Source organism: Papio anubis, chromosome 11, assembly GCF_008728515.1.
Source record: "Papio anubis isolate 15944 chromosome 11, Panubis1.0, whole genome shotgun sequence".
Lineage (NCBI taxonomy): Eukaryota > Metazoa > Chordata > Mammalia > Primates > Cercopithecidae > Papio > Papio anubis.
The window spans coordinates 64,373,050-64,388,950 of record NC_044986.1 but is presented as its reverse complement, the minus strand read 5'-3'; the positions used below and the strand labels follow the sequence as shown (position 1 = coordinate 64,388,950).

The window sequence follows — 15,901 nt, the reverse complement described above, 5'->3', positions numbered from 1 at the left end:
CGATCTCCTGATCTCGTGATCTGCCCGCTTCGGCCTCCCAAAGTGCTGGGATTACAGATGTCAGCCACCGCGCTCGGCCACTGACCCAACTTCTAAGTGTTCTTGTATGTAAAGCACCTGCTGGTGCCTTTGGCCTAACAGAGCAGTATTTGCAGACATTCTCTGGTGTTCATAAGTCCTCTTGCTCTTGGCCTACACAGATTGAATATAAGAAGGGATTACACTGGATTCCAAACACTGTAGGTGTAGGTGGATCCTCTTCCGTTCAGTCTAATATTAACGAGTCATCCTTCATCGTGAGAGAGGGGGTATTTAAAGTCTTTTTGCCACAAAGAAAAACCAAAAACAAAAACCCAGCAATTGAATCTCAGCACTGTTAGCAGAGCTTTGATCCTGGATTTACTTCTCAAGATAGTGCATTCCACGAAGATATAACACAGCTAAATCTGGAGGTATTTATTGGACTCCAAAAATGTGAGGATAAAAACACATACACATACAACACATTTCTATTCATGTATTTATTCAAAAAATGTTTACCAAATACTCACTATGTACTTGGTACTATGTAAGTACGTTGTACAAATACATATCGGAGATGTAAATAAGTCCTGGCCTTACAATCTAGTTGATAAATGGGCATCTATACCATAATAATATGTTTAAATGCTAAAACCAAGGCATACATAAAGTATTATTGGTTTTTAAAAAAAAGGTGCTAAAGAATGATCTGCAGACAAAATTCAGAGGATAAGATAAAATAGGAGCACAAATTTAGGTAGATACAAAGGAGCATAAGTTGATTTTTTTCACCTCAAATTAATCATATAAACTTGATGCCAATGTAAACGCCTTTCCAGTGTTCCCAAATGGTATCCATGCATCTACCCTTGACTCCCTGCAGTATATTCTCAAACAGCAGCCAGAGTGACTGTTAAGTCAGATCGTCCAGGTGCAGTGACTCACACCTATAATCCCAGCACTTTGGGAGGCTGAGGTGGGCGGATCACTTGAGGTGAGGAGTTTGAGACCAGCCTGGCCAGTATGGTGAAACCCCGTCTCTACTAAAAATACAAAAATTAGCCAGGTGTGGTGGCACACGCTTGTAATCCCAGCTACTTGGGAGGCTGAGGCACGAGAATCATTTGAACCCAGGAGGTGGAAGTTGCAGTGGACCGAGATTGTGTCACTGCACTCCAGCCTGGGCAGTAGAGTGAGACTCCGTCTAAAAAACAAAACAAAAAAACTAAGACCATGTTATGTCTTTGCTCAGAATGCTCCAGAACTTCTCATCTACCTCAGGGTCAAAACCAAAGTTCCTGCAATGACCTACAAGGACTTTTGTGGTCTGCTTACCTCCCTCCTTCCACTTCCACCCCGTCTTACCTTTCGACCTCATCTTCTGTTACTTTCTTGCTCACTCCACCCTGGCCACATTGGCTCATCTCTGTACCTTAAGACAAGCACACTCCTACCCTCAGGGCCACTGTACTTGCTGATTTTTCTGCCTAGAGTAAATTTCTCTCAAAGGACCTTGTGGCTCATTCCCCACCCCTCCACCTCCCACATTCACACATGCACTATTCCCATCTCTTTTTCTTGCTTTTTATTTCTTTCACAGTGTTTATATAAACCTATCATATCATATATTTTATTTGTTTATCTTGTTTATTTTCTGTCTTTCCCATCATGTAATGTAAATCATCAGTAAATGAGCCTAAGCGTTTTTGTCTACTTGGTTCACTGCTGTATCCTCATTGCCTAGAATAGCGTGTAGTAGAGGAGGCCCTCAATAACTATTTATTTAGTATAACTAAATGTCTTACTATTAAGTGTCATATACCTTCTATATAAATCTCAGCAGAAGTTGAATCTGTCCCATAGATGTTAGAAGCAAAGCAGGAATAGCGTCCTGTGTCCTCTTCAAAGGCTTCTGCAATGGTCAGTGAGTGCAGATTTCCTGCCTGGACGATGTGAATGTCTGGGGAATTTTCAAGCTCCTTGCCTTCACAGTACCACCTGCAGGGAAAAGAATATGGTCATTGGACATGACCCAAATGCGAGACAGTAACATTGACAGCTCCAGATATTCTCTTAAATGAGCTTCATTTAAAGTCAGAACCAACAACAAAAAACCCCCATCATTATAACATTATTTTTTTATAACAGTGAGAAGAGTTGGCAGTATTCAAACCGCATTGACACCACACTCAGGAAATTAGAAAGCAGCTTCAGTTAAGAATGGTACAACTGAGAAAACTGGTGAGAAAGCAGGAACAGCCAAGTACAAAGATCGGGGTCTTTGATGCGGAACTTGGCTTCTCCTAAAATGACTTTCTGATTCCTATCATATGCATTAAGTGCTACATTAGCTTATGTAGAGAGAATGTAAAAGATAATACAAGTTCGTAAAGTTGAGGACACTCATTTCTTTCTTTTAAGTTTCATCTGACCTAACTAAATGAAAATTAATTTGTTCTGTTACTTGAACCATCAGAGTAAGGAGGAGGGGCCATATTCTCCCAGGAGTGGCCCAACTCTGGCAAATAACCCAAGTTAAATATGTTTCTATAGGTTACTATATTTTCTTTCAATTCTATATCCTTGAAGTTAGAAATTTATATTACAGCCTAGTTTTCTGGCCAAAGTTTACCAAAAATACTATATAAAATAATGTTTAAAATGTAGAGGTGCATAATAAGAGAAATGGACATTAAAATTAAATGGAAATTCCATTCTTCATGTAGAAGATTGGCAAAAGTCTAAATGTTTGACCACTCTTATGCATTGCTAGTGTGAATGGCATAAACCCTATGAAAGAAGTCTGCCAATACTGCCAGAATTACAGATGCAAATATCCTTGGACCCAACAATCCCACTTGTGGGAATCTTGTACAGATCCACTTGCATACGTACAAAATGACGAATGTATAGGCTACTCATTCAAACAGCAAAACGTTGTAAACGATTCAGGCATTCATCCTTAGGGGACTGATGCCGCCACACAACGGAACACTATGCTGCTCTAAAAAGAAGATGAGAATGATTACTGTGTACTAACATGGAAAGAATCCCAAGATATATAATTGAATTTTAACAGTAAGGTGCAAAAGAGTGCATATAGGGTGCTAGCCTTGTGTGAGAAATGGGGTTTACGGGTTGCATTATGTCGTCCTGCCATAGATATGTGGAAGTTCTACCCCACCCCCATACTTGTGAATATGACCTTACGGGGGACAAGAAATAAGATATGTTCATGTTGTTTGCATTTGCAGAAAGAATATTGGAAAGAATAAAATGCAAATCATAAGCGGCTATTAGGGGCAAAGGGAAACAAGATGGATAAGGACAGATAGGAGTGAGATGGCTCAATGTACCTTTTTTTTTTTTTTTTTTTTGAGATGGAGTCTCACTCTGTCACCCAGGCTGGAGTGCAATGGCGCGATCTCGGCTCACTGCAACCTCTGCCTCTTGGGTTCAAGCGATTCTCCTGCCTCAGCCTCCCGAGTAGCTGGGATTGCAGGCGCCTGCAACCATGCCCAGCTAATTTTTGCATTTTTAATAGAGATGGGGTTTCGCCATTTAGGCCAGGTTGGTCTCGAACTCCTGACCTCATGATCCGCCCACTTCGGCCTCCCGAAGTGCTGGGATTACAGGTGTGAGCCACCACGCCTGGCCTGGCTCAATGTACCCTTTTACATTTTTTCATTTTTTGAAATAATAACTGTTAATCAATTTAATAAAAAGTAATTAACTGGGAGGTATAATAACTACTAAGTATCAAAAATTAAGTAGCCCTGGCAGTTGCTAATCTTTCCTGTAATTTAGATCTAACCACTCAGTGCTGAAATCCGTCTTCTCCCTCCTACCATTTATACAGCAAGATTCTTTTTTTTTTTTTTTTTTTTTTGAGACCGAGTCTCGCTCTGTCACCAGGTTAGAGTGTAGTGGTCCGAACTCTGCTCACCGCAACCTCCGCCTCCTGGGTTCAAGCGATTCTTCTGCCTCAGCCTCCTGAGTAGCAGGGACTACAGGTGCACACTGCACACCACCACGCCCAGCTAATTTTTGTATTTTTAGTAGAGAGAGGGTTTCACCATGTTGACCAGAATGGTCTCGATCTCTTGACCTTGTGATCTACCCGCCTCAGCCTCCCAAAGTGCTAGGATTACAGGCATGAGCCACCATGCCCGGCCTTTTTTTTGGGGGGGAGGGGGAAGGGTCTCACTCTGTTGCCCTGAAGTACAGTGGCATGATCATGGCTCACTCCAGCCTCAACCTCCCCGGACTCAGGTGATCCTCCCACCTCAGCCTTCCAAGTAGCTGGGAGCACAGGCATGTGCTGCCACACCTGGCTAATTTTTGTATTTTTAGTAGATATGGGTTTTGCTATGTTGCCCAGGCTGGTCTTGAACTCCTGGGCTCAAGCAATTCATCTGCCTTGGCCTTCCAAAGTGCTGGGATTATAGGAATGAGTCACCACACACATCTTGCCTTTAGGTGAAGGCAAGATTCTAAAGCACACTGAAGAAAACTCACCTGTTCAACTACTTCCCAACAGTCAAGCTATTCTTTATTATTCCATGAATATGTCATGGTCACGCCCCAACATTCAAGTCTGCCCATGTTTTTTCTCTCTGAGATTCTCTTTTGCTGCCTTTCAGCTACTACAAATATTCTGCTCAGATATCACCTCCTCCACAAAGCTATATTTTACTATCAATTCTGAATAATTGTTATGTTTTCTAACTTCACCTAAAAAAAAACCATATACTATGTCATGCAAATACTTGATTACACACTCTTTTATTATTTTCTATTTTCAAACTTCTGCTCAGATATCACCTCCTCCACAAAGCTATATTTTACTATCAATTCTGAATACAGTGTCTTAGATGCTCTTGTAAGCATCCACAGTGCCTACCATAGTTTTCTATATACTCTCTCCTTTGGCCTTCTTATCCATCCTATAATTTCAATTATTACCTCTATTTGGGACAACATCCAAATTTGCCTTTCCAGCTCTGATTTCTGGACCACATCTCCCATCACTCTTCCCTTCACTACGTTCCAACCACATTGGTCTTTTGATTCTGTGAACACATAAGCTTTTCCCCACTTTGGAATTTTGGTACTTCCTGAAACCCTCCTCCCCCAGATCTTTACAAAGATAGGTCCTTCTCATGAGTCAGATCTCAGCTGAAATGTTGCCTTCTCAGAGAGGCCTTCCCTGACCCTCTTCCCAATATAGCCCCCTTATCCTCAGTCACTGTAGCACATTACCCTCTTTTGTTATCTTCATAACATTTATTACTATCTGAAATTGTCTTATATACTTGTTTATTTTGTTGCGGTTTGCTCCCTTTACTAGACTGCAAAGTGCACGAGAGGACCGTATTGGTCTTATTCACCACTACAATGCCAGCACCTACAATAGCGCCCTGGAACATGGTAGGAACTCAGAAAATAAGTGTTTGATGGGTTTGTCGAAAGATTGAATGATGGAAAAAAATTCATAGTTAATATTTTCTAAGTATTTGTTATTTACTTCATCAAGTTCTATGGCAACCTTTGATTTCTGTTGTGGCAGCAGCAGTACATAGAGCTGCTCAAATGGGTTCATAAATCTCCCAAAGCATAAAACTACCAAGACCACAAGGAGCTTGTACAAACAAATCCTCAGAGCGTGTGCAGCTCCAAATTCAAATACTGGATGTCCGATTAAACATGACATATGGATCACATATATTTATCTTTACTATCCTCCTGAAATGCCCCCAAAATGAGAATAAAATAATTTTTTAAAGGTACAAAACCATAAGGACAAAAAGAATGGAAGGGGAGACAATAGCAGACCTAAGACTTCAAAACGCTTGGAAGGTGGAAAGAAGGTTGAGGAGCCAGGAGATCTGAGAAATGTGGAAACCAAGTGCCCACTTGGGGATATTAGTGAAAGAAGAAGCCAATGTGTGCAGCAGAACCCCAGAAAGTTTTGGGATTTGGAGACACAAGGTTGCTGACAATGGGGGAAGAGATACAGAGCTTACAACAGGGAGGTTGGTTACAAATTTGGAAAATGAGCTTTTAGATCTCCCCACTAGGTCACCTCTCCTTTTCTGAGCCATTAGTGAATGTCCCAAAATGAAAGCTGAGTTGCAGGCTGAACCAGCAGCTGCTCCATGTTGGAGCAGGAGGAAGGGCTTCTAAAGGGATTTCTCTAGGGAAAAACATGGTCCTTATGGATCACCTAAGACTGCATGGAAGAGAATATTTAGGAGAAGTTACACAAATCTGTTGGCGAATTAAGACAAATTTGCAATAGAAAAACAGAACTAAGCGTTAAAAAAAAATAGTGTCATCCACTTTAAGGTCAAAATAAAGAGTTGTATGAGCAAAGAAACATTCACTTTACCCTACCAGGCTTGGTAGTGAACAATACTTAGGTAGTAACAGGATGGTAAGCAGTTTTCTAAACCACAGTGTGATGATTATAATGAAGTGATAAAGAAAGGAGCAAGGGGAATGCTAGTGTAAGGGGTGCTAACCCTTCATCTTGCAGAATAGGAAGTCAGCAGAAATAGCTAACATCAGCAAACCAAGCAAGCAATAGCGGTAGAAGCATATCACAGTGGTTCTGAAGGTGTAGCTCACTTTCTGTGAAGACAGAACCAGTTTTATATAATACAAAGATATTATTTGCCTTTTCATTGTGTTAACATTTACACTGATGATGCAAAAGCCACTGTGGGTCTAACTGCTGGTGCTTTAGCAACACAAATTAAAGCACTGTTGCAAAACTGATTAGTGGTTATTGCATTTACCACCACACTTGCAGTTTAAAAAAAGAAAGAAGAAAGAAAAAGAGGCCAGGTGCGGTGGGTGGCTCACGCCTGTAATCCTAGCATTTTGGGAGGCTGAGGCGGGTGGATCACCTGAGGTCAGGAGTTCGAGACCAGCCTGACCAACATGGAAAAAACCCAACTCTACTAAAAATACAAAAATTAGCTAGGCGTGGTGGCGCACACCTGTAATCCCAGCTACTCAGGAGACTGAGGAAGGAGAATCGCTTGAACCCAGGAGGCACGGAGGTTGCAATGAGCCAAAATCGCGGCACTGCACTCCAGCCTGCACTACGTGAGAGAGACTCCATCACCAAAAAAAAAAAAAAAAAGAAAGAAAGAAAAAGAAAAATTCCGTTTCACCAAAAAATGTCCTTGATGAAGCAGTAAAAATCATTACTTTTATTAATCTCCACCTTGAGACCATGTGTTCTTAATATTTGGGTGGAAAAATGAGAAGTATTAATAGCATAAGTATTAATAGCATAAAAATCTGTTGCATATGGAAGAACACTTGTGTGATGTTGACATTAAGGGTTGAACTAACTGCTTAATGCATGAAACAATATTTTAACTTGAAAGAACAAATGATAGACAAATTGTGGTTATTCAAACTTGGGTATTCAGCAGACATTTTCTCAAAAATGAAGGAAGTAAACCTGACATTTCAAGTAAAAAAAAACCTGACTGTATTTGTTGGAATGAAAAAATCTGAGGTTTCAAGGGAAAATTAGAAGTTTGGAAAACTTGTATCCTCCGCGGTAACTTTATGGTTTTCCAATACTTAAATAATTTTTTATGAAATCAGTGATGATATTAACAAATGTGATTTTAAAATATTATATAATAAAATGTATCACCTTTTGGAAGATCTGCATTACTCATTTTCCTGATGACCAATGCGTGATATTATCCATTCAAAGTTCAAGACAGACCAGTAGGTTTCAGTACAGCAGAGTACAAAAGTTTATTGGTGTGGTTTCAGATTTCACATTGCAACGAATCTTTCAAAAACGACTGCTAGTTAATTTTAATATAGTATCAAACAAGAATAGCCACAATTTCCTGAAAAGACTATTAAAATACTCCTCCTGTTTCTGACTACAAAACTGTGTAAGGTTGGATTTTTAAAAATTTACTTCAACCCAAACAACATAATACAACAAACTGGATGCAGAAGCCAATGTGAGGATCCAACTGTCTTCCATTAAACCAGATATTAAAGAGATAGGCAAACATTGAAAAACAATGCTACTCTTCTCACTAAATGGTTTTTTGTTCGTTTTGGAAAATGCAGTTATTTTTTATAACATTTTTTGTTAACATGTTTATTATTACTATTTAAAAATGAATAAACAAATATTTAAAATATTTTTTCAGTTTTAAATTCTAATATGATAAATAAATAAAATATTACAATTCACATAAAACCTCCTTTGGGCCTCATTGATTTTAAGATTGTAAAGGGATCCTGAGAACAAAAAGTTTGAACCACTCTCATGTTATTTAGAAGCTAGCGGTAAATAAACAGAAAATTGCAAAAAAGTGTTGAAAATGGTCTGTTCTTTAATAACATTTGGCTTTTAAAGCAATGTAACTCTATTAATTTGATAAAACAAATATCAATAGCTATTTCAAAACTAATACTTTCCATTATACAAACATTATAGGATTATTTAAATTCTTTAGAGAACATTTCTCGTCCTTACCAAAATGAGAGTGGAAACATCTATGAGCAATTGGATAGCCAGAAGGAGATAAATGGAATGATTCAAATGCCCAAACTCTCTGTCAGAAGTGTTTTTGTCCTTACTCAGATGGCCAGGATGGCCTCAGCAGGCCTAAAAAAACAATCTGTAACCGTCACTCTGACTTTAACAGCATGACCCACTCAGAAATTAGGCAGGGATCAGGCTGGCTTCTGAAAAGGTATTAAATTTACCCAGCTATGCTGAAGACTTTTGAGGGTCAGGGGGAACCATACTCTTAAACCTCCATCCATGTTAGGGAATGCTTTCATAGAAATGGCCTGACTGGCAGCATGTTTTTAGAACGCCAAATCCTCATGACACTTACAGAATGGCAGTAGATGCCAGGCATGATTCATGGCTCAATAGAAATGAGTCAATGATTGGGATAAATAGGGCAGGTCCAGATGGTTAAAGAAAAGGACCCACCTTTCATGCACAAGGATGGCTTGCCATATCTGCTCATTTGGCTAGCTAGCAAGCCTAGGAAGAAAGAAGGAAGACACTGAAGAGACACATTTTTCAGATTTAACTGGACTTTTGACTGCGTGTCACCATTCTGCTGTGAGGTTACTATTTCTTCTAAAATATGGCTTGGATAAATATTATGACTCATTGTTTTAGCACATTAACAACTTCTAAACGTAATTTGAATGTGTTATTCTGACTCACCAGTAATAACGCTTGTTAAAAGAATGATTACTCAGAGTCTTTCTTTAACCATGCCCCAGCCCTTCCAAAGTCTCTATCCCAACTTCTGTTATTCCCTGTCCTAACACCCTGTTCTTTTCCTTTCTGGAACCTTTATATATTTTATAATTATATATTTATTTGTAGTTTTATTTGTTTTAATGTTTCTCTTCCTTACTGGACAATAAACACAAGGGCAGAAATTATCTCGCTTGTTTTGTTTACCTCTGTCTATCTCACACCTAGCACAGTGTATGGTACGTTTCAGCTGCTCAAAACATATTTGTTGTATGAATGTTAACTGAATGAACTCAGTTAGGGTCATTATAGCCTCAAGTTTTTTTCGTTTTCATTTTTTCAAGAAGGCCTGGGCACTAGAAAAGGACTTTCCTTTAATTGTCTTTGCCCAGCTTCATTTAACAATGAATGCTTGACCTCTTAAGTGAAGAATGTGGGGCCTAAAACACAGCCAAAAAGTAGTACATTTACTTACTCACATTTCCAGCTCTTTCCAAGCATCAAAGCAACTCTTCTTCATATACAGAGTGCAACTGGAGTATATTGGACAATAAGATAATAATAGACGTCTAAAAAAGTTATGTTGAATTTTGTGACACAATTTGTATGTCCTGTTTGACTGCTACTGAGTTAGTAAACTTAAGTCTTCATGTCCATGTTCCACTCATGGGAGGGTATGGTGTAAGCGGGAGGATATGTCTATGTTTTAAGTGTTCTTAAAATTTATTGAGTTCTGGCCAGTCATGGTGGCTCACGCCTGTAATCCCAGCACTTTGGGAGGCTGAGGCAGGCAGATCACTTGAGGTCAGGAGTTCGAGACCAGCCTGGCCAACATGGCGAAATCCCCATCTCTACTAAAAATACAAAAATTAGCCAGGCGTGATAGTGCATGCCTGTAATCCCAGCTACTCGGGAGGCTGAGGTGCGAGAATCACTTGAACCCGGGAGACAAAGGTTGCCGTGAGCCAAGATGGCGCCACTGGACTCCAGCCTAGGTGAAGGAGTGAGACTCTGTCTCAGAAAATAAATAAATAAAACAAAGTAAAATAAAACAATTTATTGAGTTATTCCAGGCAGAAACTTCTTGGTAACTTAAGAAAAGCATAAATAGGTAGTGGCTAATACCAAGACATCAATACCACCCCTTACCACATATCCTATTTTAGATATAACAAAACAGAGGATGAATAAATGTGAAGATGAAAACAGTTCCTAAAATAGTTTTTTTAAAACGTTAAATTACTTTGAGGAGGGGTGACTAGAAAATTTTTATTGTCTCCTTCTAGAAATCTTTCTTTTTCTTTGTCTCATAGTACTTATTACTAAATTGCTATGTAATTTACTTATTTATTAAATATAATATTTATCTGTTCTCCTTCACCTCATCTAGAATGTAATATGGCAGGAAACTTTGCTTTACTTACTGATGAATCCCAAGTATCTGGAATAGTCCCTGATAGTAGTGAGACTAGTAGGGAGTGCTGAATGAATTGTTATTGAATGAATGAACAAATGAACATCTTGAATTTTTTAGTTTTGTTGTTATTGTTAATTCAATGTACTTGAATTTTTGCATGTTACATAGTTTGAAGAATGGTTTCTTCCCTTCCTCTGTTTGCTATGTTAGCTCTTTCTTTTAGAGTAAATTATTCTATTTGTTCAATTTAGAGCCTCTCATGGTGTTGACTTCTTAGCTTTTTGAAAATCTTGCTTTTTTGTGGAGGTTGGCTCTGATTACAGGGGGATATTTTTAGTGATTGCTGGGGAGGAGCACTGTAATTTCAGGTAGGCATGTACTGTGTACCAGTAGCTCCTCAGTCCTCCCGCCTATCTGGGACGCTGCCCTGCTTGTCCAGCACACATTTGCTGCTCTGGCTTCTGTATAAATTGGCAGTGCTTGTGGCTCAAGCAGGGGAAGCAGGAGGCACTGACCTACACAGCTGCTCTGAATGTAGCTCCCAGATTAATCACCCTGACCGCCCTGGGCCCCCTCTCACTTATTGTATCTTTTGCCCCTGAGCCTGGAGCATGTCCAGAGAGCTCCTTACTCTGCAACAGTCTTCTCTAGGATATAATTTGGGCTTTGGGTTCTCTTGTCAATCAGGTTCCATCTGCTTAGAGGCAGATTTACCATGAAGCCAGTGAAGCTTCAGGGTTCCTCACCTACCCTTCCAAAGCCCTATACCTAATTGCATATTTACAATTTGTATTATTTATCTTAAAGGGGACTTCCCAAACTGTGTACACTTCTGGGCCCACAAAACTTGACTCTCTTCCATCTATATGCTTTCTACCTTTGAGAAATTTGTTAAAATTTCAGGTCTATAGGCTGGGCACGGTGGCTCATGCCTGTAATCCCAGCACTTTGGGAGGCTGAGGCAAGTGGATCACGTGAGGTCAGGAGTTCGAGACCAGCCTGGCCAAGATGGCAGAACCCTGTCTCTACTAAAAATACAAAAATTAGCCAGGTATGATGGCAGGCGCTTATAATCCCAGCTACTACAGAGGCTGAGGCAGGAGAATCGCTTGAACCAAGAAGGTGGAGGCTACAGTGAGCTAAGATCATGCCACTGCACTCCAGCCTGGGTGACAGAGCAAGACTCCATCTTAAAAGAAAAAAAAAAAAAATCAGGTGTACACATGCCATTCTATATGGTTTTCCAGTTAGGTTTTGGGGTGTTGGAAGAGAAGATAGGCCCATATGCTCAGTCTACCATTTTGGGAAGATGATGCCCTTTTCACTGCTAAACTACTTCTAATTTACCTTCGGTGCCCATCAACCTCTCAAACTGCCCTTACTGAGGTCATTATGGCCTCCATGTTATTAAATCAAATGATACTTTTCAATTTTCATCTTACTTGATCTCTAATTAGTATTCACTGTAGTCAACTATTTAATCCCTCTTGCAGCAACTCTTCTTTTTTATGACTGCCCTATATCCCCCCTACCATTTGGGATGTTCCTTGCCAATTTCCTTTAGGGGATTTTTGTCATCTACCCAAACTTTAAATCTTGGCATTCCTTTGCAGTATGATCTGGACAGGAGTGATACTCGAAGTAATTAACTGCTGATTCAGAATGGATGCCACTACCAATCAGAAAGATGTAAACCATAACCAGCCTCATGGGCTATACCAGTTGTACTAACTAAATATAACACTTAGAGCTTGGGGCCAATTATCTTCTGACAAAAATATGAGAAAGAAAATTGAGGCAAATTTTGTACTTGAACAAAAATGCAAAATCCTTTTTAAAATTAGCAAACCAAATCTTGAAATATATAAAAAGATAGTGGATTATGACAAAATTGTGTTTATCCAAAGAATTCAAGGTTGACTTACCATTATAAAATCAATATTCTTTACCATACTAACAGAGTAAAGGGGAAAAACACATGATAATCTCAATAAATGCAGAAAAAGTGCTTGAAAAGACTCGACATCCATTCATGGTTTTTAAAAATCTTAGTATTTTTAGACATCAGAACTTACAACAAAATCCTACAGAATATATTATTATAGAACTAGAAAGCATTCTCTTCAAGATCAGAAATAAGACTAGAGCATGTATTGAACAGAACAAGACACTTCTGTTCAACATTGTACCAAAGGATTCAGTCAGCTCAAAACAGCAAAAGTAATGAAATATGAAATAGAGGATTATAAAGGAAGAACACACCCAAAAATCTATAGATAGATCTCTATAAATTTAGTGGTTGTTGAGTGAGGAAAAGTCCTCCAAAGGAGAATTGTTTAATGAATTTAACAAGGTTATAGAAGTTGATTGTATTTCTATTATATAACAAACATAGAAAGTAATTTTTAACAAAGATACCATTAATAATAGCATTAAAAATAATAATAATAGCATTAAAAATGAGATGCCTATGAATAAAGCTAACCAAGGATTTATAAAATCCCAAGAAAAGATTACAAATCTTTTTTGAAAGAAATTAAAGAATACTGTCTATGAAGGCAGGCATAGTGGCTCACACCTGTAGTCCCTGCTACTCAGGACAACCAGGCGGGAGGATCACCTGAATCTGGGAGTTCAAGGTTACAGTAAGCTATCACTGTGCCACTGCACTCCATCCTGGGTGACAGAAATTAAAGAATACCTTTGAAAACTGAGAAATATACTATGTCCTTAACTATGAAAGCTCAGTATTTTAAAGATGTCAACTTCCCCTAAATCGATCTACAGATTCAATGCAATTCCAAAAATCTTATTAGTGGTTTTTTTTTTTTTTTTTTTTTTTTTTTTGACACAGTCTCGATCTGTTGCCTAGGCTGGAGTGCACTGACATAATCTCGGCTCACTGCAACCCCCACCTCCTGAGTTCAAGCGATTCTCTTGCCTCAGCCTCCCAAGTAGCTGAGACTACAGGCGCCTGCCACCACGCCTGGCTAATTATTGTATTTTTAATAGAGATGGGTTTTCACCATGTTGGCCAGGCTAGTCTCGAACTCCTGACCTCAAGTGATCCACCTGCCTCAGCCTCCCAAAGTGCTGGGACTACAAGCGTGAGCCACTGTGCCCGGACTAGATTTTAAAACTTGAAAAAAGGATTCCAAAATTTATATTAGAGGGCAAAAGAGCAAGAAGAGCCGAACATCCTTAAAATGAAAAAGTTGGAAACCAAGAGCTGTGAAAAGCCTATTATAATGAGATAAATAAACCATAGGAAAATAAGAGAAAGTCCATACGTTTAAGAATTCCAATTTATGATGAACTGACACTATAGATCAGTGGGGAAAAGATGTACTTTTCCATTAACTGGTGCTAGAATAATTAGCTATTCAATCTTAAAAAATGAAAATAGGTTCCCTGCTTTACATCATACACAAAAATCAACTTTAAGTGAATTAAAAACTTAAATGTGAGAGACAAAATTATAAAATTTTTGGAAGACAAAATACAAGAATATCTTTATGACTTTGAGGTTAGGAAGAATTTCTTAAACTAGATGCAAACTACAAAAACCAAAATCATAAAGGAAAAAATTAATTAATTTGGAGCTAAAGTTAAGAATATCTAATTATCTAAAGATAAATTAAAATAAAAATAAAAAGAGAAAATAGAAAGATAAATGAAACCAGAAGAGGATATTTTCATAACATGTTATATGACTAGTATCCAGCAGTATCCAGGACATTGTCCTTTTTTTTTTCTTTTTTTGAGAGGGAGTTTCACTCTTTTCCCCCAGGTTGGAGTGCAATGGCACAATCTCGGCTCACTGTAACCTCCACCTCCTGGGTTCAAGCGATTCTCCTGCCTCAGCCTCCTGAGTAGCTGGGATTATAGGCGCCTGCCACCACACCTGGCTAATTATTGTATTTTTAGTAGAGACGGGGTTTCACCATGTTGGCCAGGCTAGTCTCGAACTCCTGACCTCAGGTGATCCACCTGCCTCGGCCTCCCAAAGTGCTGGGATTACAGGCATGAGCCACCGCGCCCAGTCTATCCAGGATATTTTAAAAGTTTTGTAAACCAATAAGAAAAGAACAAACAATCCAATAGAAAAATGAGTGAAAGATGTAAACAGGCCCTTCATAAAATATGAGCCCTGAAAGGTCAATAAACAAAAAAATTTCAGCCTCATTTGTAACTGTGGAAATGAAAATCAAAACCACTTGAGTGGTACTTCATACCCATCAGACTGGCAAAAATTTAAAAGTCTGGTATAGGTTGAGTGTCCCAAATCCAAAAATATGTAATCCAAAATGCTACAAAAATTTAAAATTTTCTGAGTGCTGACAACACTCAAAGGAAATGTTTATTAGAGCCATTCAGATTTGAAATTCTCAGATTTGGGATGCTCAACCAGTAAGTATAATGCAAATATTCCGAAATTCAATAAAAATTGAAATTTGAAACACTTCTGGTCTCAAACAATAATATCAATATTGGCAATGATGTAGAACAACCAAAACTCTTACACAATGTCGGTGGGAATGTAAATCAAAACAATTCCTTTGCAAAACAATTTGGTATTATCATAAAGTTTAAGTTATACATAGTCTGCCAGCAATTTTATGCCCAACACACTCATTCACCAGGAAGAACTTGTGTACCAGTAAAGTATATTAGAATGTTTGTAATGACATTGTGCATATTAGGAAAAATCCTGTAAACAACCCAAATGTACATCAATAATATAGTATTCTAGCCATACAGTAAAAGACTACATAGCAATGAAAACAAGTGATTTAGAGTTGCGTGTAACATGGATATACTTTTTAAAGAAAAAAATTCAAGTAGTAGAAGAAAATAGACATTCTGATTTCACTTGTATCAAAGTTTTAAAACATGTTAAAGTTACTAATATTATTTTTAAATACCTTTTCATTATGAAAACCTTCAAACATACATAGAGAGACTAGAACAATGTACCCCTTTGCACACATTGCTTAGCTTCAACAAATTATCAGCAGTTTGTTAGAACACAGACGGCTGAGCCTCTTCTCTAGACATCCTGATTCAGTGGGTCCGAGATGTGGCCTGTGAATTTACCTGTCCATCAATGTCGCAGGTGAAGCTAACGCTGCTGGTCCACGGACCCACTTTGAGTAGTCTGCTCTAGGAGGCTTTTAGAATCTGACCTC

At 38.6% G+C, this 15,901-nt stretch overlaps 1 protein-coding gene across 6 annotated transcripts in view; it reads right to left on the bottom strand.

Moving 5' to 3' along the window:
- MYPN (myopalladin) overlaps window positions 1–15,901 on the bottom strand; it is a 123,922-nt gene that overhangs the window by 66,754 nt on the left and 41,267 nt on the right. For all 6 annotated transcript variants that reach the window (XM_009214835.4, XM_017962998.3, XM_009214834.4 and 3 more), the window contains one exon: window positions 1,844–2,019. In XM_009214835.4, the coding sequence (XP_009213099.2) occupies window positions 1,844–2,019 (176 nt within the window). The remainder of the gene's footprint in view (window positions 1–1,843; window positions 2,020–15,901) is intronic.